Source organism: Salarias fasciatus, chromosome 14 (assembly GCF_902148845.1).
Source record: "Salarias fasciatus chromosome 14, fSalaFa1.1, whole genome shotgun sequence".
NCBI classification, from domain to species: Eukaryota; Metazoa; Chordata; class Actinopteri; order Blenniiformes; family Blenniidae; genus Salarias; species Salarias fasciatus.
The window spans coordinates 20,165,214-20,187,428 of NC_043758.1; the positions used below are offsets into that span (position 1 = coordinate 20,165,214).

At 40.8% G+C, this 22,215-nt stretch overlaps 2 protein-coding genes and 2 long non-coding RNA genes across 6 annotated transcripts in view; 2 read left to right on the top strand and 2 right to left on the bottom strand.

The window, feature by feature from the left end:
- tp53i13 (tumor protein p53 inducible protein 13) overlaps positions 1–4,075 on the bottom strand; it is a 5,109-nt gene extending 1,034 nt beyond the window's left edge. The window contains exons 1-8 of the mRNA XM_030107965.1: positions 3,646–4,075; positions 3,496–3,558; positions 3,282–3,317; positions 2,997–3,055; positions 2,774–2,852; positions 2,071–2,199; positions 1,184–1,366; positions 51–1,095 (exon numbers count right to left, since the gene is read on the bottom strand). Coding sequence (XP_029963825.1) covers positions 51–1,095; positions 1,184–1,366; positions 2,071–2,199; positions 2,774–2,852; positions 2,997–3,055; positions 3,282–3,317; positions 3,496–3,558; positions 3,646–3,807 — 1,756 coding nt within the window. The 5' untranslated portion in view covers positions 3,808–4,075. The remainder of the gene's footprint in view (positions 1–50; positions 1,096–1,183; positions 1,367–2,070; positions 2,200–2,773; positions 2,853–2,996; positions 3,056–3,281; positions 3,318–3,495; positions 3,559–3,645) is intronic.
- Positions 1–9,113, bottom strand: part of LOC115400233 (uncharacterized) — an 11,494-nt gene extending 2,381 nt beyond the window's left edge. The window contains exons 1-2 of the long non-coding RNA XR_003932785.1: positions 9,103–9,113; positions 8,833–8,846 (exon numbers count right to left, since the gene is read on the bottom strand). This is a non-coding gene — a long non-coding RNA (uncharacterized LOC115400233). The remainder of the gene's footprint in view (positions 1–8,832; positions 8,847–9,102) is intronic.
- On the top strand, positions 8,816–20,812 carry LOC115400230 (protein FAM133-like). 3 transcript variants are annotated; one of them, XM_030107967.1, is made up of 15 exons: positions 8,816–8,941; positions 9,522–9,658; positions 9,855–9,953; positions 10,418–10,501; positions 13,939–14,044; positions 14,885–14,937; positions 15,027–15,098; positions 17,538–17,552; positions 17,715–17,740; positions 18,805–18,847; positions 19,127–19,216; positions 19,295–19,378; positions 19,466–19,510; positions 19,618–20,122; positions 20,186–20,812. In XM_030107967.1, the coding sequence occupies exons 1-15, from the start codon at positions 8,920–8,922 to the stop codon at positions 20,512–20,514; spliced, it is 1,710 nt and encodes a 569-aa protein (XP_029963827.1). In that variant the 5' UTR covers positions 8,816–8,919; the 3' UTR covers positions 20,515–20,812. The 3 variants fall into 3 exon arrangements, with proteins under 3 accessions (XP_029963827.1, XP_029963826.1, XP_029963828.1); XM_030107966.1 differs by having other exon boundaries at positions 19,618–20,812; XM_030107968.1 differs by lacking the exon at positions 20,186–20,812 and having other exon boundaries at positions 19,596–19,757.
- LOC115400232 (uncharacterized) lies at positions 15,676–17,252 on the top strand. Its single transcript, XR_003932784.1, has 6 exons — positions 15,676–15,704; positions 15,943–16,023; positions 16,677–16,725; positions 16,849–16,905; positions 16,978–17,102; positions 17,190–17,252. It is a non-coding gene; the product is annotated as an uncharacterized LOC115400232 (long non-coding RNA).
- Positions 20,813–22,215: the final 1,403 nt, after the last annotated feature.

Consider the following 22,215-nt stretch of genomic DNA (forward strand, 5'->3'; position numbering starts at 1 on the left):
TCAATATCTAATCAATAGTTCTGAAATGTAACAGCAAGAAGTGAGCCCACCTGCGACGCTGTCGTAGTCCTGCTGGGGGTCTCTCCAGTAGAGGCTGGGCGTGGTCCTCCAGTGGCGGTAGAGGCGGGTGTGAAGCACAGAGAGCGTGAGGAGGATGAGCAGGAAGCCCAGAGCCGCCGCCGCCCACACGGCCTCGTCCGTCCTGGGGGTCCTCTGCAGGCGAGTGAGTCCCGGGCCGTGCGTGCAGTCGCAGGGCTCGCCGGCCCGGCAGCCGTCGCAGTCGCCGCTGCCCGTCTGGCCGCGGCTCTCTGACTGCGGACGCCGCTGCGGCTGAGAATCGGCGTCCGTGTGTGGAGCTTGTTGATGAGAGTGTGGAGGCCTGTGGATCTGCCGATGCTCCACCTCTCGCTCTTTCACATCCACTACTTCATGATCCTTCATGGTGGGATCCGCCGTGTGGTCCTTATCAAACGCTTTCTCATTAGAGTGATTGAGCTTCGTACTGTGCTCATTAGAGTCTTTACCTCTGTGTCTGATTGAACTCGTACCTTCATATCCAGGCCTGGCGGTCTGGTTCTCCTCATGCTTCAGGCTGTTTGTGAGAGAATGCGCCCCAGCAGAGGTGTGTGGTTTCCTGAGGTCGGCCTGTTCTGGACCGGGCTGCACTGCTGCAGTTTGTAGAAATGACTGGAAAGTCCCCAACCCTGAAGAACCAGTCCTGAGTGTAGTTGCAGATATGTTTGACGCCAAAGGAGAAGTAGTTCTGGCTGAAACGCCCTGGCTTTTATTTTGGATTGTAGGCAGAGGAGTTTTCTTTGGACTTTGTAGATCTGAGAGGGATGCAGGTGTGCTGCTGGAGTTCTTTGCATCTCCTGCTCTCCGGGGGAAAGTCTCACCGGCGTTACTGATCACATCGTTGGAGTGGTTTCTTGCATTAAATCCTTCACTCTTCTTCTCAACGCTCTCCAGATTCTCTCCAGCAGCAGCAGCTCTCGTCAGTCTGCTTCTGCCTCCTTCCATTTGATTCGAGCCTTCCGTCTTAGAGCCGCTGAGCAGAGACAACATGGTCTCCTCACAGCATTCCTTCAGAGATCCCTATTAAATCACAGTAAAATACTTTACTCAAACGTGTGCACATTCACCGGGAAGAACCATCTAAATGAACACAATGAAGCCTCCAAACCTTCCTTTCTGTCGGCGGGTGCAGCGATGCTGACCACGTCAGCAGAAGGTTGTACTTCATGTTTTGTGTCACGCCATCAAGCGCATTTCGCGTTGTCTGCGTCATCGCCAGCCAATCACAGACGCCTGAGGAGGCGATGGTAGGAAGCTCCAGAGTGCGGCCCCAGGACACCAAGGCGATCGGCTGAAGAAAACGCGAAGGGAAGAACTGTCACAAACACATCCTGTAGTAGAATAACAGTTTAACTGATAACATCATGTATATCATCTTACTTTTGCTTTTGTGCTGTAAATATCTCACTATTATACAATTCTTAATGTCTATAGTGATTTTAAACTTGATATCTTATATTAAAACATGTTTTTAATTTCAATATATAAGGTTTTGTCACTGTAAATAAGCTTCTCAGACTCAAATGACTGAAAATAAAGACAGTATGCAGTGCAATAGGCAAATCTGCACCAGGTGAAAAGCACAATTAATGAAAACCTAATCTTCCTGTTTTCTGTAATTCTGTTAAAATGGTAACAGGAAGAAAATCCACATACAAACTGTTTAATCCTAAATGTTAGATTAATAGATATCCGATCGGATTAGCTGGCATCTAAAAGGTCTTTTTTTTTGTAAAAGTGGGATTAAGTTTTGTCTTAAAGAGTATGGCTTCGTTTCAGAGTTGATAAATTATATCGTGATTCAAATCTACTTAAATCAAATGCTCTAAAGAGGGAACCTGGTTATCTCGTGTTAATACAATATTCTGTGGCGCACAGTTTTATGAAAACCAATGAAATCACAGGTAACAAAATGTTCTGACAGAATTTTAAAGCCTCGGTCTGTAATAATGACGACCTCCGGTCACAGAATGAACATGAGTGTTTCTCACATACAGTGAGTTCACTGAGGTGTTGATGTGGCGTCATGATGAAGTCTGGCAGGCAGGAGCGAGCCAATCCAGAGAGGAGGAAGCGCTCGCGACGTGGCGCACACGGGTGATAGAGCAGAACTGTAGCTCCATGCTGGAAAGGATAGAGACAAAGAAACATGTGATCATCATTCTCAAAGTTCCACCAACATCTGAAACTCTTGCTAAGTAAGGGTTTACTGTTATCTGTTCGTGTCTTATCAGCAGCAACACTGAGTTGTCTGAATGTATCGATACAAAATTGCCCTTTTTAAAGTTTCATTGTCGAATCAGAGAATGCATTCATTCATTCATTCATCAGCCATTGAACTGTCTCACTAAATCTGCTTCTTAAACCCACTTTTAGTCATGTTTGCTTTCATAGTTTGATTTGAACATTTATTCTCTTCCTGATCCAGCTGCTTTTGTAAACACTAAAAAGCTTATTCTCTTTACATATTGCTCTTATCACCACCGTGAAAAATGCTGTAACAATAAATGCTCATACTAAGCATTGCTTTAAACAATAAAACCCACGCTGTACATCCTTTAATGTGCAGGATAAGCTCTGAAAGTTACTGTCTCTCTGTTATAATAAAGACAACAATAGCGTCGTTTTGCTGAGCAGATTAAAAATCAACCCGAGAGTGGAATCAGATGAAAAATAAATATTTGTTTTTGCTTCTCACGTGCAAGTTATTGAGCCAGCGTTGAGGAGGACAATACAGGTACTCCCCACTCTCCGCCATTACTGGTCTGTACGCTCCACTGCAAAACAATAGCATGAAAACAGGATTGCAAGTGTCTTTACTGCAAAGTAAGCAAACAAAACATGCTGTGACTCAAGTTTGCCTCTTTTTGAGACCGCTTCATACAAAAAGTGAGTATTGTAACAGATGTGTGACCACTCACCTGCTTGGAAGGCTGTGATTGTAGTGGATTGGCTTATCCATGCATATCTGCCTGGCAGGCTGCAGTGAGATGAAATCAGGTCAAATTAGATTGAATCACCCTATCTCATTTGTAAACATGTTTTGGGGTGGAAACTGGTTAGGTGTCTATGAGTTATGTCAAGCCAACGCTGCAATCATCACATTTGCTGAGTTATCACATTTCATTTTAAGTGCTGTCTGGGGAGTCAAAGATCACATAAAACTCAATAAAGATAGCAGATGGAGAAATAAAGTGCTTACTCACCTCAGGATCATAAACAGAGTCAATACTAGGAAGTCTCTGTTGATAAAGAAGACAGTATGATGGATGACACAACAACGGAGGACAAGAGTAATGAAGTATATAGGTCAGGATGTTATTAGGGAGTGAGCCAAGTACTTCAGGGGGTTTTCAAACATCTCAGAAACAGTGGAGATGATGAGTGATATATATATATTAATGACAGCAGGTCCGGTACCTGCGAAGACTCTGCACAGTCCCAGGACACAGCATCCGGAGACAGGTCCTTCTCCAGGTTCAGCTGTCACACACGGGCGGAACAGGGACATCTGTAATAACTGATTATAACCCGCGCAGCGACAAAAACGCAGCAGAGAGCTGACTCTACCTTTCCGTTGTCACATCTCGGAAACTCGCACCGACCCAGAGTCAGCCACAGCGCCGCGAGGAGAGCCACCGTCCCCCGGTAGGACGAGGCTGGACCCGGCCTGGTGAGAGCCACCGTCCCCCGCCGGGACGTCGCTCGGGCCGGCATGGCGTCGAAACCCATACAGTCATTAATTTCGGAATTTCAACGCGTTAAAATATTCGGCATTACTCTAAATTAAGAGCCAGCCAGCAGCCCAGAGGAAGAAAGACGCCACCTTCCATAACGTCAACAACACCAAGTTCCATCACATTAAAAAAGAGACGTGCCGTCCTCCGCCAGCGAGCAGGACGCTATTCCTACACTGAAGAACGACAAACAGGCGACCAAAACATCCACACGATACATGGTTTTTAAAAAAGAAAAGTAGCAGTGTTCCTCATATCGCACACAACGGTGTCAAGTTAGTTATTTTACAAACAAAAATGTCTACAGGGATACTTTCAAAATAATATGAAAGAAATAAGTGTTGGATTTAAGAGCGAGAATAATGCTATTTACTTTTTAAGAACTCCGTTGGTAACTTATTTTACAAACTAATCTATAGCTGTATACCTCTGTTGATGATAATTTTGTTCTCATTAATGAAATGCACAATAAACTTTTATTCTCTGTTAAAGGGAACCTGATTTCCGTTTCCGGTTTGTGATCAATGCCAGCTGGCCAACTTCACAAAAAAGTTTTTCTACGGAAACTTGGAGGGACAATACACTTCTGCAGGGAGCCAGGGTGTTGATCATATTTCAGTTCATGGATGAAGCAGTAAAATAGTGCCATCAAAGCCTTTAAATTTAAAGTCTGAAGATGTGGTGCAGAGTATACACAATAAAAATGCATATATGTTCACAAAATTAAACAATTACTTGCAAAAATGGCCACAATGTCAAAATAAAGTTCATTTTAAAAATACCCTCTTCTGCAAAATACAGTGAAATGTCCAAAAAGCATCTTCTTTAGCGTAATGTGTATTTCTACAAACTCATCCTGACAGCATGGCTACTCTTAAGAAATGGAAAAAAAAAATTTCTTTGAAATTTTTACGACTCTCCTTCAATAATTGCAAAAAGATTGGGAAATATTATTCCTGTCATAATAGATGAAGACCAGATGGGGTTTCTTAAAACTGGACAAACACAAGATAACATAAGATGTGCTTTACATTTCATGGAACACATGAGCAAAAGTAAAGATAAATCCATCAGCTTGATGCCAGAAAGGCATTCGGTTTAGTTAGTTGAGAATTACAACGATTTGGGTTTAATATTGAAGTTATCACGCCTTTAAAACTTATACCGCTCCCCTTCAGCCAGAGTTAAAGTAAATGGCAGCCTATCCAACTGCGTCCACTTGAAAGAGGCTCTGGACTTAAGAGGAATTTTGATTAAAGATACTGAGTTTAAGGCCTGCCTTTATGCAAATAACATGTTGTTGGCTCCATCGATCTCAAGAGATCATGGGGGGGGGGGGGGGGGGGGGGGGGTTTGTGCCGTGGGGTTTTCAGTCAGGGAGCTGCAGCGCGGGGCGTGACTGTAGAGGCCAATACGGGATCCGCACCCACTGCAGATGAACTCTTCGCTGTGTGGTTGAGATGTCAATGGTCTCCGCTGTCTGTGGCGTCTCCTCTCCCCCCAGCAGGTGTCTCTTCTCTCCTCTGCTTTTCTGATGACATCCTGGTTGGTGGTCCGCCAATCAGAGCGTTCGGACGCGACTGACTCCAGGTCAGAGGGGTTGAAGCCTCCAGCTTTGAGGTCACGCTTGCAGACGTCCTTGAACCTGAGAGCTGGGCGTCCCTTTGACCTGTTTCCAGTAGCCAGTTCCCCGTACAGTAGGTCTTTTGGGATGCGGCTGTTGTTCATTCGGGTGACGTGGCCAAGCCATCGCAAGCGTCTCTGGGTCAGGACGGCAAACATACTGGGAACTTCTGCTCTGGCCAGGACGTCAATATTGGAGTCACGGTCTTGCCACCTGATGCCCAGTAGTCTGCGAAGGCAGTGTTGATGGAAAGCATTCAGCCGACGTTCCTGACAGGAGTAGAGGGTCCATGTTTCGCTGCCGTATAGGAGGGTGCTCAGTACGCAGGCCTGGTAGACTCTTATCTTGGTGTTGGTGGTTAGCATGGAGTTGTCCCAGACACGCTTTGCCAGGTGGGCCATCTCTGTCGATGCCTTGCCGATGCGCGTGTCCAGTTTGGCATCAAGGGAAAGGTTGCTAGAGATGATCGAACCGAGGTAGGTGAACTTGTCCACTACCTCAAGGGTGTGGTCGCCGATGTTAATGCTGGGAGCACTGCTGACATCCTGGCCCATGACCTTGGTCTTTTTAAGGCTGATGGTGAGGTAAAGATACTGAGTTTAAGGCCTGCCTTTATGCAAATAACATATTGGCTAAGAAAAAAGGAATACTATCTTTGCCAAACATAGCAAACTACTACAAATCTACTTAGCTTAGATGCCTGGTTTATCTGTGCTACCCAACCTACAATGCCAAATGGACAAATCCAGAAATAAGTCAACTGGACTTTCTCCTCCAGAGCTTGCTTGGAGTCAGAAACCTATATTTACTGTATTGCATAAACTAAACCTAAGTGGCTGGACAAAAATGCCTCTAAATACATATTTGGTGTGGTGAATGTCATAAAAATAAGCTGAAAAATTATGTTAAACTATTATGATGATTGTTACACGATACATACTTTAAACCTATCCAGCTGGATGAGAGCTTTAACCAATGGTTTTACAAGATATCACAACGTAATATCTGACCTCAGAGAAAGGAAGACTAGACTGCTTTCAAAAAGTTAAAGACAAGTATAACTTAGAAAACCAAGATTTCTCCAGTTACATTCAAGTTAGAGCTTATTTCAGCTGTGATTTAAAACCAACAGAAGAAGGAAGTTTTGAGTTAATTACCATTTTGATCGACACACACAAATCTAAAATAAACCGAAAACTGATTACTCGAGTTTATCTCTGCCTGTGATTTTTTTTTTACATAAAATCCAAATAGGAAGAAGAAGTGCAAATAACAATTTCCGAAGATGAATGGCTAAACATCTGTGAAGTTTAAATGAGCAGTTCCAGTTCAAGTCACTGGAGGGAATTTTAATGGAAGAATATAACTTTTTTTTTCTTTTTTTATTCTCTCCAAAAATAAACAACTTCAGAAAGGTCAGCCAGATTATGGAAAGTGCTGGAGAGTGTAGAAATGTTTAGGTGGACCATTTCCATACAATCTTATCGGAGGGATGTAGTGGAGGAAATGTTATCGATGAGATTACATTTGATTTTTGCATCATCTATCTTTGTATTATCTCTCCCACAATCATCATTATTGATACATATTCCATTAAAATAATGTTAGGTGCAAATAAAAAAGCTAATAAAAAGCTAAAAGAGTGCTATTAAAGGAGTCTATGTCAAAAGAGGAGTGGACTGGTATTGTCAATGAAAAATATGATGTGGAAAACCTGACCTTCTCCTTGAACCTTGTCCTACCCTAGTTTGTTTGTTTTTCCTCTCACTATTTCCACCTGTGCCTTTTTCTTTTTTCTTTCTTTTTCTATATATACTGTAAAATGTGATTCTATAAAAAAAGTAAAAACAAAAAAAGAAACTGACTATTTGCTCGGCAGGCCAAATTGGAGCATCATGCGGATAATGATGTCATTCAGAACTTTCCTGACTGAGGAGTTGCAACAATGTATCAGTTTTAAATGACATCATTTTCTAATTTGACCTACATATGTAAATGAGAAGTTATGCAAATTAGACGATGGTGTCAGAACTCTCCTCACTGAGTTGGCAACAATGTATTGGTTAGGCAATTTTTATTTAAACAAAACACAATAAAGTGCGTCATATTTGATTTAATTTAATTATTAAGCATATAATGTAAAGATTCCATTATTATTTGGATGGCTACAGGATGTTTTTTTCATCATTTGCACATGCTGATATTCATATAATTTCTTATTAAACTATTGAGTATCTTCCAGTTTATGCTACTGATTTGTTGTGCCAGTTCGTTTTCTTGTCTGAGATGAGTAGACACCGGCAGTAGTGCCAGGGTTTTATGCGGCTATGCTTGGGATCTCTTTTTGTGTTTTTGCTTTACTTCTGCTTTGTCGTCTCCCTGTCTTTGGTTATTTTTTTCTCATTGTTTTAACACAAGAATAAAGTTGGTTGATAACAATTTGAAGGAAAAGACTATTCCTGATTTAATTAGAAATCCAAAGTTCTAGAGATGCTGTGAATCTACATAAATATTTGCCAGGCTATCATTTAATGACAATTTAGATTAAAAAAAAAAAAAAAACTAAATTATGTATCTCAAAGTCAAGTCAAGTCAAAGTCTCCCGTGCTAAGTGCGTAGGGCGGCGCCTATCTCCGAGTCGTAACCCCAGGCCACACAGCTACTGTGAGTAGTAGTGGAAGCTACAGTGGGGGGGTTAGACCTCTGGTAGCTCTGTGTGTTCGACTCCCTACCCCATTCTATATATGCCGAGCACCTGGCTAGAAGGCAGTAGATACCATTTTTTTTTGTATCTAATTTCTGTTATTTCTTAAGTTATTTAGTTTGCTCAGGTTGTAATGTTCAGTGCTTTTCAAATTTCAAATTTAACTGAGGATGTTCTCCATGAGGTGACACTATTGTGTCATGTTTTAATCTGTTGTGATGACTACCAACATAATGTGAGCTCCACGGATGAATGAAGCCAAGCACATTTATTTCCCTGGTCTTTTAACGGTAGACAGGTTATGTGGTTTCTCTCAGCACACACGCTTTTACAATCCTGTCATTATGAGCAGTGAAACAGGCATTACCTGTTGGTACAGGTGAAACAGGAAGTATAAACCCCTCCAGTCAGAAAGCTGTAACAACCAACCTCCGGATTTCAAAATAATACAAAATCTATGAAGTATTTAGTTGTGAAATCTCCAAATCAGTGACCATATCCTAAACAACACAAATTATTCACATATATAGATGTATCTGAACATTAAAATGTATTTTTTTTAAGTTCCAGATACTTTTTCTTTTAATGTTAGTTTGTTTTGAAAGATCTTCTATGGAAGTGTGTTTGCTTTTAGTTACCTTGACACTGTCACACTCTCCCCACCCCAAAGCTCCACACACCCTCTCTCTCACACACACGGACACACCTCAGTGGAGAGCTGTACAGGTGGGTCTACCAGAGGACGGCTGGTCTCCTGGGCAGCACAAGTCTGGAGATAAATGTCATCCTTCATCTCCTCAGGTTTGCTTAAATTTATACATCTCTTACTTCCTCAGTGCAGACCTGACGTGTTTACAAATTGTGCAGCAAATTGGAAAAGTTGAATGATTTCATAGAGAAAACCACTGATGCAGTTATGACTGTTTTGTAAAAAACCTTTCTCCAGCCTGATCACAGACTACACAGACACACAGTTTATTTTTGCATCTACATGTATGGGTGTGGCACCGTTCTGAATGGTAAATGTTTTTATTTTCTCTTTATTTGTTACCAGGATTATTTTTGTAACCGGTCTGCATGCGATCATTTAATGATTTAGCAGTTTATGTTTGCTTTTCATCCCTGCATGAGCTATCCTGGCTGTTCATGTAAGGAAGTGGAAAAGTAAGGAAGTGTAGGCACGCAACACTCTCATTTGTTTCTCTTTAACATGCATGGCATAAGTTGGCACAGCAGTTGCCTTTCTTTTTTGTTTTGTATTTTAACTCTACTGGCATTCATTTCTAGATACTCTCTGTATTCTGCATTTAAATTCAAAGCGAAAAGAGATCCTTGTCGGGGGCTTGTTGGTCACTTCATGCTGTCACCTTGACCTGTGTAGGTTTAGCTCCAGGTGGAGCGGACCGTGCAGCGGTCCATCTGTCAGGAGCAGTTTCCCCTGGTGGTTTGCAGCCCCTTCCTGAGGAGGCAGAGCCACTCGAGGAATCTGAGAAATCTGCAGCAACGGCAGATGAGTTGGTGAGGAAGAGCACAGGACGTATTGCACTCCAGTCATCTGACTGCGTTGGTCTATAGCATTCAAAGAAATTGATAAAACTGCTTCCCAGCAGCAGCAGCAGCTCTCTGCGCCATCTGTACTGTTGCTAAATACCTATAAAGTCTGTTTATTGGTATGAAGTCACGTGAAGCAACCTTTGCTTTCTCGGTTCACCAGGAGATGTATTCATATGATAGTTCCCCAGACAGTGACAGCGAGGACGATGGCAAAAAGAAAAAGAAAAAGAAGAAGATAAAGAAGAAGAAGAAGAAAAAGGTAAATATCACAGTTTTGAATGGTTTAGTTGAGCGACGGCATTCCTGTCACCAATCAGATGAAATGATATCAAGATACGGCCGACCGGCCGTCCCTGTGGATGTTATCGGGGGTTGTCTTGATTTTGTGGCTCCACATGCGAGGCTGCTGCGCTCTGCTGACCTCTGGCATGACAGGAGCGGGCCGGGCAGCCTCCGCCCAGCTGCAGCCAGTCAAACCAGAGGGAACTGGGAATTATTTGGTTATCACGTGGATCAACTGTCGGTTACATAGATGACTGTCTCACTGGCATTGCCGGAATAGGTGTGTGTGAGAGTGTGTGTGCAGTTTTCTTTTGTATGCTGAGAAGTGTTTGTGGAGCCCCTCCCTCCCGCCACCTCCTTTGTCTGGTTTGTTCGTAGTGAGTCATTCATTTAGATTCCCATTTTTCACTTTCACCAATTTCCCCATCTGTTTTTCAACAGGATTCCAGCTCCTCCTCCTCCTCCTCCTCTTCCTCCTCATCTTCATCCTCTTCCTCCAGCAGCTCTTCAGACAGTGACAGTGAGGTAAGTGGAACATGAACATGTATTTGGATCCGATCATCGCTCACTGGTTGAAAAGAAGGTGAAGCTTCATTTCACGTGTTTGTACAAGCAAATATTTAATAGTTCAACAGTTTCTGTAGGCACAAGTTGTCTCCTTTAGGAATTCACCACGGGAGATACAGTTGGTCACCTACAGCAGGAAACTTTGCACTTTCACAGTGTGAAATAGTAAAATACATCCTCTGTATGAGAGCTGGGGTTGTCTGCGTTAACAGACAGAACACCTTGTTCATCTGTTTATCAATTTCAAACATCTGCTCAAAAGAATTTGGGACTACTTTACAGTGTTGTTTTTGGCAGCCTATTTTGATTTAGTTTTAGTCTTAGTCTTTTGGACGAAATGCTCATTAGTTTTAGTCTAGTTTTAGTCATTTTTACACTTAATAGTTTTAGTCTAGTTTTAGTCGACGAAAACCAAACAGGTTTTAGTCCAGTTTTAGTCATAAAAAAGCTTTAAAAGGAAAAAGACAAAGAAAATTGTAAACCAAACAAACATAATAAAATATACTTAAATGGCATAAAAACAACGGAACACATTGATGCCTTTGAATATCAAATAATAAACTGGACTGTTTGACACTTTGCAAACTCAATGCAGTGCTTATATGAGCTCTGCAGACAGAATGAGAGGACTAATAGGATTTTGCTGATACTTTCAAGCTGTTTTTATAATGTCCATACTGATATAAAGGCTGAGATCTTTTATTAAAACTGAACTGGTCTGTTCTGTTTCTATGTTACTGATTTGAACTGGTAAGAGTAACTGCCTGTTATTCTTTTGGAGGAGCGATAAAACCAATACTAAGATGGTTATTAGGAAAATACTAGCATTAAAAATACTGAAATAAAGTAAATGAATTCCTTGGGTACACTTGATGGTTTGAAACACTTGGAAGTCTTCAAAACTGAAATGACAAACATAACTTGAGTTTCATAAACTTTGTAAGTATTCCTTACCTGAATTTTCTCTATACAAATTTTAAACAAAAGTGAAAATACATTTCTTCAAAATAAGACAACACCTGAATTATTTTTCAAAAAAGAAAAAAAAGAAGAAGTAAAGATTTATTAGGTACTTGGGGAAAAAAAATCTTCACTAATCAATAGTGGCTCCTATTGCACTTTCACAGTAAGAACAAGCAGTCAAACAGTTGGATTAGATCCTCCGTCTCCACTACCAGGCGTTCTGTTTTCTTTTCTGCTGGATTCTGATTAAAATACATCCATGAATCACTGCGTCTTTTCCTCCCGCCGAGACCCGGCGAAAGTTGCTCCACGCGCTCTAGTGCGCCGGTTTGGCACGACACCGGTGCATGCAGCGCAGGCTGGTCAAACAGGAAGCAGCTCGTGAACTGCTGAGATTTTCAGAGTAAAGCTGCCGATCTGCGTGAACAAGCTGGGGGAATCGCATTTGTTTTAATTTATTTTGAAAGTCAAATTACTGACATTTTCGTCTCGTCTCGTCTCGTTAACGAAAACAACAGATACGTCTCGTCACATTTCCGTCTTCAAAGAGATATTTTTAGCTCGTCACGTCTCGTTTTAGTCACGGAAAAAAGGGGCGTTGACGAAATATTTTCGTCGTCGTCATCGTTAACGAAAACAACACTGCTAGTACTTTACCATCCAAAATTCCTCCAGTTGAAAAATATCTAGGGTTTTTGTGTGTGCGCCGTCTGGTTTAAACCCTCTGATAACATTTCAGTGCCTCATCAATTCCACAGCCCTTCATTTGTTTTTTTCTTTTTAGACTGGCTGTGCTTGGGACTACAGGCCTTTTGAAAAGAACGGGTTTAAGTTCCACTTGAAGTGTCACAATACATTCGCTAAAAATGGAATAAAAGGACCAGTTCTGGATGAATAGGCAGTTGTTTGAAACACCAAAATACTAAGGAGCACTGTGTATTTATGGAATTCCCAATCCAAAGGCATATTTGGGTTAATTTCTTGAGGCCAGATTAGAGTGTCTTGTGTGCTGATGTTGGCCCTCAGGTTTATGTTCGACAGCCTTGAGGTTATGTAGATGTAAAAGCTCATTGTTTGAACATTTGTTTGATTTAGAAAATGAGAATATAACTTTGTTTTTCTTAAGAACACTGGAGATATCCACACAGTTTAGAAAAGTACTAACATTTCAAATTAAACATAGAATGACAATTTAATGCCATTGAAAAAAAGCATATGTTCTAACATACCTTGTTTTACATGCGGTCAAGCACTTGTCCAATCAAGTTGAACAAACTCTGCCGTTTTCCACTGAATTCTTCAGCATGGCTCCAGGAAACCATGACGTTATGAAACACTGCTTCTTTGGATATTCGATCTTGTTGTGACACGTTATACACTAGCTGCGTATATCACATACCTCTTAATCTCTCACATTGATTCACTGTGAGACTGATGCTTGGCTGGAAAGTTTACTCCGCTCTCACACTGGTTGGTTGTTTGTATTTGAGCCGGCAATATATTTGAAATGAGGCGATGAGACAGTAGCTTTGTCCTCACTGAATCCTCACTCCAGAAATGCCAAATTTACAAGCAAGGCCTCGACTGATATGTCTGTAAGGAGGAAGTTATGTGAGGCAACACAGCAATAATACAGTCAGTCTTTGTTGGAGTCTAAGTGGGGGGAAAAAAAACCCATAAAGTCACCTTGTTCCGTCTTTTGCTTCAGCTCTCTGGAGGTTCTGTTGTATCAACAGCTCCAGTGCTTAAAATTGTATCCGTGAAAAAAGCACATGAAGAATTTAGTGCAGTTGTGTATTACCCAACTTCATGTGACTGCACTCGTAAAACCACACCGTGTCTTCATTTTCTGAGGGTGTGGCTGGAAAGTCAGGTGAGTGAGAAGAAAGTGAGTGACTCCTCTCTGGGGTTGAGCGTTTCGCTGTCTCACTTGAGTCGCAACTGACTGGTTGTAAAGTAGCTGTAAAGAAGAAAATGAGAACTATTAAAAAAGGAGCACCACCAAAGCAAAGGAATGCGTTTCGCCCTGAGCAGTAGGCGGCGGCGCTGACGTCCCGACTCCCCGATAGCACATGGTGTCTGACAGGACAGGACGCACCCTGTGAGAACGTGTGTGTGGAGTCTCAAAATATTTTCGCTGCTTTGTTTGGAGTGACAACGCCCCTGAAGTCATAACACACCCGAGCGAATCTGTGGGTTTGCCTGCATGCATACTTGAGTGCATGGCTGCTTTGAAGAGCAGCAACTGATGCACCTGCAGAAGCAAAGCTATAAATGCACTACAGTATAATATCTTTATATGTTTGGTATTGTCTGCATGTCAGGTAATATTGAACTCTGGAACCGCAGATCCATCTCTGTATGACTTTATCAATTGCGCAAGTGTAGTATAGAAGATCTGAGTGTTGATTTTTAAAGTTCTTTTTCTGCAGGATGATAAAAAGAAGAAGAAGAAAAAGAAGAAGAAAGATGAGAAGGAGAAGAAAAAGGTTGCTGGCCAAGAGTACATCTACAACAATGCTCTCATATCTGAGGAGGGTAAGTGGAATACAAGATTTCGCATTTGTCATGTAGAAAAACCTGTTTTTAATGGAATTTGGCTTTTGTTACAATGAGGTGAATGATTTTAATTATATTTTGAACATGACAGATGTGAGTGTGGAAGTTATATTGAACAGTAAGCAGGGTTTTGTTCTCAGAGTTGTTAGAAAGAGGATGAAATAGGCAAACATAAATATTTCAGTGGGTTTTCCCACATTCCGAATTTTCAGAATTTTATGAAAGTATCTCCAGAATTGCCGCTCTTGTGTGGTTTTCCCAGTCTACGGTGGAGTGTATCAATGGAAAGACAAAGATAATTACCGCTAATTGATAAATTATTATTAGTTGCACAGGGTCTTGGGCAGCCGATGCTCATTGACGTATATCGTCCCATTGCAGTAACATATTTTTGATAATGGAGCACACTTATAGAGATATAGTGAAGTCCCCGCCTTCATGGATCAGGATTGTTTTGACAACAACATGTGATCTGACAGGGTTAGTGTTCATAATATTATGGTTGGTCAGTAGATTGCCGTATTTCCAAGCTATTTAAGGAAATTTAGCCTGCTCCATTTAATGTCATGTTGAGTTTTGCTGGAAGAGGGAGGTCAATATGTTTAATAAATGTTGTTCATAATCTTTGAAATGAAGCTTAAATAATAAAACGTAAAAACTCAGATTTAAAGGAAGCCTCTCTCTTTTTTTTTTTTATAAATTGACAAATAAGGTGAATTGAACCGATGAATTTAAATGATTAAACATGAAGTCACCTGACTGGCTGGTGATTGTAATGTAGCCTATTTGTCGTCTCAATTCTTTACTAAATGTTCCCAGGTCATGATGATCAGCAGGAAAGTGAGTCTGCCGACGGTCAGAAGATGAACCCGGTGAGACGACATGACCAAGTCCTCAGTTTGAAACATATATCTGGCATAAAAAAAAAGGTTCAATTGTATGTTTTTAATGAATTTTTCAGGAGTACAGCTCATCAGATGAGGAGGATGACAAGAAGAAAAAGAAGAAGGAGAAGAAGAAAAAGAAGAAGAAGGTATGTCACTGAAGGCCCGACGCGCTGATCCAGTGTCAGCAACAAGATTTGCACTTTTTAATTGTTGCTTTTGTGTGTCTGCTTCCTCTCTTCCCCAGAAGTCCTCTTCGTCTGATAGTTCCTCCTCAGACAGTGAGGATGAGAAAAAGAAGAAGAAGAAGAAAAAGAAGGAGAAGAAGAAGAAGAAGAAGAAAAAGAAGAAGGTAGGATTGGATTTGTTTAACCCACCTTTTGAGCCACAGGTCAGAGTTCCCTGCTCAGTGCTGAATTAAAACTGCTTCATTAGTCACAACATTTGCCTTACAACAGATCTTATATGTTGTTTAAAAGCAAATTATTCAGGTTTTCTCAACATTTGAAATTAGATCAAAAACAACAACTTTATTTTGCTGTCGACTGTCCAGTCTGTTCATCTTATTCCCATCTTATATTTGACTAATCTTATATTTGACTAATATGCCAACTGTTTCCATTCCTCTTTCAAAGGATTCCAGTTCCTCTTCTTCTTCTTCTTCATCTTCTTCTTCTGACAGCGATGATGATAAGAAAAAGAAGAAGAAGAAGAAAAAAGACAAAAAGAAGAAGAAAAAGAAGCACAAGAAAAAGGTGGATATTTCCAACTCAACTTATGATCTTTTTCCTTAATGAAACTGTTGCTGTTTTTTTCAAAATCATTTGTGTCTAATAAAATTCGGGACTCTGTTCAGAGACAACAGTTTGACAATAAAGAAGTCGTGTTGATGATCATTATTACAGTGTAATGAGAGAAGAACCTTTCAAATCAGGATTTCCAGAGCAGAATATTAACTACATCGAGATGAAATTTTTTTCTGTATTGTCCCAGGATTCCAGCTCTTCGTCATCTTCTTCATCATCATCTGACAGTGACAAAGACAAAAAGAAGAAGAAAAAGGACAAGAAAAAGGTGAAATTCTCCTCAGTTTTGGGAAATAAGTAAGGCAGCATTTTTTTTTTTTATTGAGTCTTCATTTCACAGCTGAATGCAAGCTGCATTTGAGAAACAATCTGCATCTGTTTTATTTTGTTTTGCAGCAGTTTTGATTATCTTTTGGGTGAAACTCTTTGACTCATGACTATAGGGAGGTTTGAGCTGTTTTTAAAGGAAAGAGATTCCACAACACTTCACTCAGCTGCTGCTAAAAACTGGGTGTTAACCGGTCCGCTTGTCAGGGCCTGTTAAAGAATGGCAAGAAAGCACACTGAGGGGTTTATTTCCCCGGAACACGATGCTGTAGCCTCTCTGTGCTGGAGCATCAACAGTGGCCATAGAAATGAGTCTTCAATCTGGGTGAATTCATGTGATTTTTTTTGAACACGTCAGACACTGGTCATCTTTGTTTGAGTTGAACTGCGGTGAAGCTCTTCCTCCTGCAAAACACATCCAACAGAAGAACAGATGGTTGAAGTAGAACTCAATCCACTTATGCTCCGATCAAATGTCATTACAAGCATTTTCATCAGACACTTTCTAGTTATTGACCATACGTTTGTGTGTTGGCAGCTCCTTTATTGTAATCAGGATTCAGTGTGTTCTCCATGTGTGTGTGTTCTTCGCAGGACGATGAAGAGGAGGAGCTCGGTGGTGTTAGTGCTGTTGCAGCAGCAGGTAAATGTTGGAGAGTCTTTCTTGCTGAATGAAAGAAAATAAGATCAACACATCGGCGCTGCAGCCGTGCACGTGCACGTCGTTTACCAGTGGAGTGTTGTTGAACTTTCTCTATTTCTGCAGGTGGTGAGGCTGCACTCAAGGGAGCAGAAGAAGGCAAACTCTCCTCGACACTTTCAGGTACATGAGCTATTCTGACTTTTGCACACATCACACTGATTAAACTTCGCCGTAATGACGCCTTCTGACCAGCAGGGGCAGCTGAGGCTTTCCCCAAAGGTCCTGAGGATGGCAACCTAACTGATGATGAGGGGGAGGGAGGGGAGGCAAGTGGGAAGAAGAAGCAGCTCAAGAAGAAGAAGAAGAAGAAGAAGAAGGTGATCAGTGTTTGAAAGTGTGACTAAAAAAAGTTTAGAAATTAGAATGATTCTAAACAGGCACGTTGTGTCTGATGTGATTCTCAGGACTCCAGCTCCTCTTCATCTGACAGCTCAGACAGTGAAGATGACAAAAAGAAAAAGAAGAAGAAGAAGAAGAAGAAGGTTTGCATTGAAATAACATTTTATTTACTAGTTCTTGTTTTGCTTTGAATGGATTTGAAAGCATCTCTTGTGCTTCTCTTTTATAGGATTCCAGCTCTTCCTCATCTTCCTCCTCTGATAGTGAAGACGACAAGAAGAAGAAAAAGAAGAAGAAGAAGAAGAAGAAGAAGAAGGTGGAAACTTTCTTCCTGATTTTGCTTTATGGTTGATTTTTTTTTTATTTGAATAGTTTGTGTTTTCATTCATTATATTTTCCATTTCTCTCTCTAGGATTCTTCTTCCTCCTCCAGTGATTCTTCCAGTGATGATGACAAGAAGAAAAAGAAGAAGAAGAAGAAGAAGAAAAAGGTTAGACAGGGTCATTCCTTTGATCAACATGATGGTTTTAAATGACGTGTGTAGCTTGTACAATAATTAAATTATTATTTTGTCTAGGATTCCTCATCATCTTCCTCCAGTGATTCTTCTAGTGATGATGATAAGAAGAAAAAGAAGAAGAAAGACAAGAAAAAGGTAAAGCTTTCCAATTAGTTATAAAATGGGCACAAAAAAATAGAGATTATTATTAAGATTATTTTCTTCTTGTCAGATATTTTCTGTTGAAAAGTTTCTTTCTGTTTTCATGTGACTCGACTGTCCATAAATTGCCACAAAACTTAAAAAAAAAAATTCATAATGTTTATTTTCTGTACAGGATTCTTCTTCTTCATCCTCTGGTGATTCTTCCAGTGAGGATGATAAGAAGAAGAAGAAGAAGAAGGAAAAGAAGAAGAAGAAAAAGAAGGTGGGCGAGTCCTCTTTGTGTCCTTTATGCTGTAACTGTTGAAGATGGTAAACAATATTTCAGTCCTCAAAATGCTCAGACAGCTTTAAAATGTCTTTTCTGCTGTGAGGTTATTATGAATGAATGTTTTTTAACGTTTGTGTTCTCGTGAAAAACTTCTGTGTTGATTACTGCTGATTTAGATCACACATGCCAGAAAAGGAAAACAGAATACATTTGTGAAATAAACTTGTGTCTTGTTTTTGTCCAGGATTCTTCTTCCTCCTCCAGTGATTCTTCTAGTGAGGATGACAAGAAGAAAAAGAAGAAGAAGAAAAAGAAGGTAAGAGACTGATCTTCTGTTTTCTTATTTTCATGATATTTGACTTGATTTACATCAGTTTGTCAGTTTTTAATTGATGAAAAGAGACATAAAGGCTTTCGAAGTTACCAGTTTGAAATGACCAGATTTCCAATTTTCCAAAATTTTCCAAAGTTTGTTTTAATTTTTTTTTTTTTTTTTTGAATAAAGTCAAATGGAATTCCGTGTCATTCTTTCTGTCTAGGATTCATCTTCTTCCTCTTCTTCGGACTCATCCAGTGATGATGACAAGAAGAAAAAGAAGAAGAAAAAGGAGAAGAAGAAGAAGAAAAAGAAGGTGAGAGCATGTCTTCTGTTGGTTTTTACTACTTTTATTTTTCAGGATATTTACAGTAATTCTCCGTCTTTTCCTTTCAGGATTCTTCTTCCTCCTCTTCTGATTCTTCTAGTGATGACGACAAGAAGAAAAAGAAGAAAAAGAAAGACAAGAAAAAGGTAATGGTGATTTATTAGTTGGATTGTAGGTGTGATGACAGGAAGTCTGCATATTTCTACTTTAGATGGTGCAACACTTATAATGAATGCATTTGTGGGATGAGCAATTACAGAGCTGAATATGTGGGCTGCTCTAAAGAACAATTTAGTAGATCTTCTGTGTTTTTAGGAAACAAAGAGTGACTTTTTCATCTGAAATTACTCTTTATATATGTAATATCTATTACTCTTGATGGGAAACTGTTGATTAATAATACAATTATTGAATTTGTACCCAAGGACTCAGATTCTTCGAGCAGTGATGATGACAAGAAGAAGAAGAAAAAGAAGAAAGACAAGAAGAAGAAAAAGAAGAAGGACAAAAAGAAGGTACATTAGCGTGTTCTCAAGATGATTAGATGCTGAATGTGCGCTGAATGGCGTGTGCACGGCCTTTTATTCCGTCAGGACTCCAGTTCTTCAGGCTCATCTGACAGCTCCAGTGGCAGTGAGAAAGAGAATAAAGACAAGAAGGACAAGAAGAAGAAAGAGGTGAACTGATTACGTGATGAGATTATCGGAGGAGTTTCCCGGTGAACAAACAACTGACGGAATCTTATTTGATGTTTATCCCTTCAGCATTCAGGCTCATCTGGAAGTGAAACCGAAAAGGACGAGAAGAGTGTAAGTCTTATCTTGGCGTGGCTCATATGATACGTTGTACATAAAGATTTGAGTTAACCTTGTTTTTCGTGTTTACTATGTGCAGTCCTGATTGGTTTTTATTACAGGATAAACTTGACGGCGAGTCAAAAAGTGAGCCCAGAATGCAAGTTTCAGCCTCGGGTCGTGGCGGACTCTCTGCTAGCGGCGGCGGCGGCAGCAGCTCCAGACCCGCAGCTACTCCCCTCGTCTCCATCTCACCCCTCCCCTCCAAACCCGTCATAAGGCAGGAACCTTCCAGCACTCCCTCCCTCTCTTCGGGTACTTCATCGTACTCCTCCAGCATTTCATCTTACTCCCCGGGCCCTTCGTCGTACACCCCGAGCTCTCCGTCTTACTCTTCGGGGATATCCTCTCTCTACACGGGCCCCTCCTCTCTCTCCTCGGGCACTTCCTCTTACTCTCCAGGTAAATCATCTCTCTCCTCGGGTTCTCCATCTTCATCTCATTCCTCGGGTGTGTCAGCTCTCTCCTCGGGCGCGTCATCTTACTCTCCAGGTAAATCTTCAATGACCTCGGGTATCTCGTCTCTCTCCTCGAGCTCTCCATCTCCATCTCATTCCTCGGGTGTGCCGTCCTTCTCTTCAAGCACGTCGTCTTACTACCCGGGTAAATCGTCTCTCGCCTCGGGTATCTCGTCCCTCTCCTCCGGTATATCATCCCTCTCCTCGGGCTCTCCCTCTCATTCCTCGGGTGCATCGGCGCTCTCCTCCGGCGCTCCGGCGCTCTCCTCCGGCGCTCCGGCGCTCTCCTCCGGCGCTCCGGCGCTCTCCTCTGGCACCTCGCTTGACTCCTCGGGTGCCTCGTCGCAGCCCAGCACCCTCTACAGCTCCTCGCTGAGCATGGGCCGCAGGCCGCCCAGCCCCATGGAGAAGCTGATGGGGAGTCCGATCAAGCGGTACGGAGAGTCCACCAGCCGCACCTCCAGCGACCTGCTCAGAGGCCCCAAGCCCTACCAGCAGTGAGCTCCATTTACCGAGGAGTTGCTGATTTGAAAAAGGAAAAAAAAAAAACCTTGAAAATGATGATGAGGAACTTTTTAACCGCTTGTTTTCGCTCACTGCGATATGGTACGAGGACTTTTTTTCTGTGCTGTTGCTGATGGAACAGAGAGGCTTCTGGGTAATGATGAAAATGTGTTTGTTGTGGGAGATAATTATGACATGAAAAATTTTTTTATAATAAAATGTGCATTTATGAAGGGGTAGGAAAATCACAATTGCATGAAACATTTGCTCAAAGGGAATAAAATATAAAAATTCACCTGTCCTCTGTTGCTTCTTGTCTACCTGTATTTACTGTATCCTCTGATCTATCTGCATAATTTAGCTTTACACACAGTGTCAAAGCCTATATTGTTATTCTTCAGTGTTTTAAATGCTTCCATTCTCTCTAATTACATTGTGTTACAGGAAAGTCTATGAGCTACACGACACCAGTTCAGACTCCAAGATTATGTCAGCAGTAGTTATTGCCGTTTATAAAAAATCACATCCTTAAATTTTACAGATGGTGAGCGAATTGCTAGTTAGAAACAATAAATTAAACATGTAGGGTGCTTCATATTAACATAAAACTCTTTTTTTTTTCAAGATGATAGTAAAGAATGAAAAAGAAAAACATTAAGAATTTACACCACCACACTCCTCAAGCCATATAAATTGCCTTTTAATTGTCAAAAATGTCTGTCTTTGCAGGTTTGTTTTTTCTTTGTAGTTCTGGTGGTCAGTCGTCTGTGGTTTTCTGGTGGGTTTAAGGTTCCACTCATGAGGCTCCTTAGCTCCTTTATCTCATGGTCTTTTTAGGACTGTGTTTAAATTACCTTCCTTTGAGGTATTTATAGTGGTCATGGTGATCAACTTTTGTATAATTATAATCACTTTCATTGCTTTGTGTTCTTATTTGGTGTTTTCTTCTGGTTATTTTGTGTCTCTTTGGGTCATTTTGAGTTTTTTTGCAGGTGAGTGTTTCAGGTCCTTCTACTTTGCCTGATTACTTACTGTATGTTTTTTTTTTTGTTGGGATTTTAATTCTCTCTGATAGGTGCTGTTTTTGTTTTGTGTCTTTTTTTGAAAAGGTTGTCTTTTATTGTAGTTGTTTTATGTAATGTTGTAGTTGAGGTCAACCTAATAGTAGACTACCATGTCATGTTGCTATTGGTGATTCTATTTTCCTGATTGTCTTCAATTCATCTGTGTTACTTTTGAGAGTATTTTTGGTAGCCTTTTTGTCTTTGGTAATGGTCCTGGTTGATAGTAACAGTTGGTCGAATTGGATCCAATATGTGAATGGGGTAAAACCCACTTAGAAAAACTAGCCTTTCTGGTTCCTTTAGTAACTCAATACACCATCTTTTGGTGTAAACTCATATTGAAAGAATAAACAGGCTGTAAGTTGGGCTGTGGTCTGGGATAGTACATCCCTCAGCTTTCATTAAGATGTTTTCAGGACTGTTAGTTTCTTTTTTGCATCATTGAGCTGCTACTTTTTAAATTATATTGATATCCATTGACCAAGAATACGACATACTGTGCTTTTAAAGCTACTTCAATAGCAGAAACAGCAAAAATCATAAAATAAACACCATTTAGAAAGTAAAATATATTACAGAGCTGTCACAAGCTCATTGAGAGTAAAACACATGTTCTACTCACACCACATGCTAT

What these genes read in the sequence shown, in the direction of transcription:
- LOC115400230 (XM_030107966.1), top strand. Translation starts at nt 8,920, where the DNA reads ATGTCATCCTTCATCTCCTCAG. An exon ending in AGAAGAAGAAGAAGAAAAAG is followed by an intron (nt 9,954 to 10,417) that starts GTAAATATCACA and finishes GTTTTTCAACAG; the next exon opens with GATTCCAGCTCCTCCTCCTC. An exon ending in AAAAGAAAGACAAGAAAAAG is followed by an intron (nt 18,848 to 19,126) that starts GTAATGGTGATT and finishes TTTGTACCCAAG; the next exon opens with GACTCAGATTCTTCGAGCAG.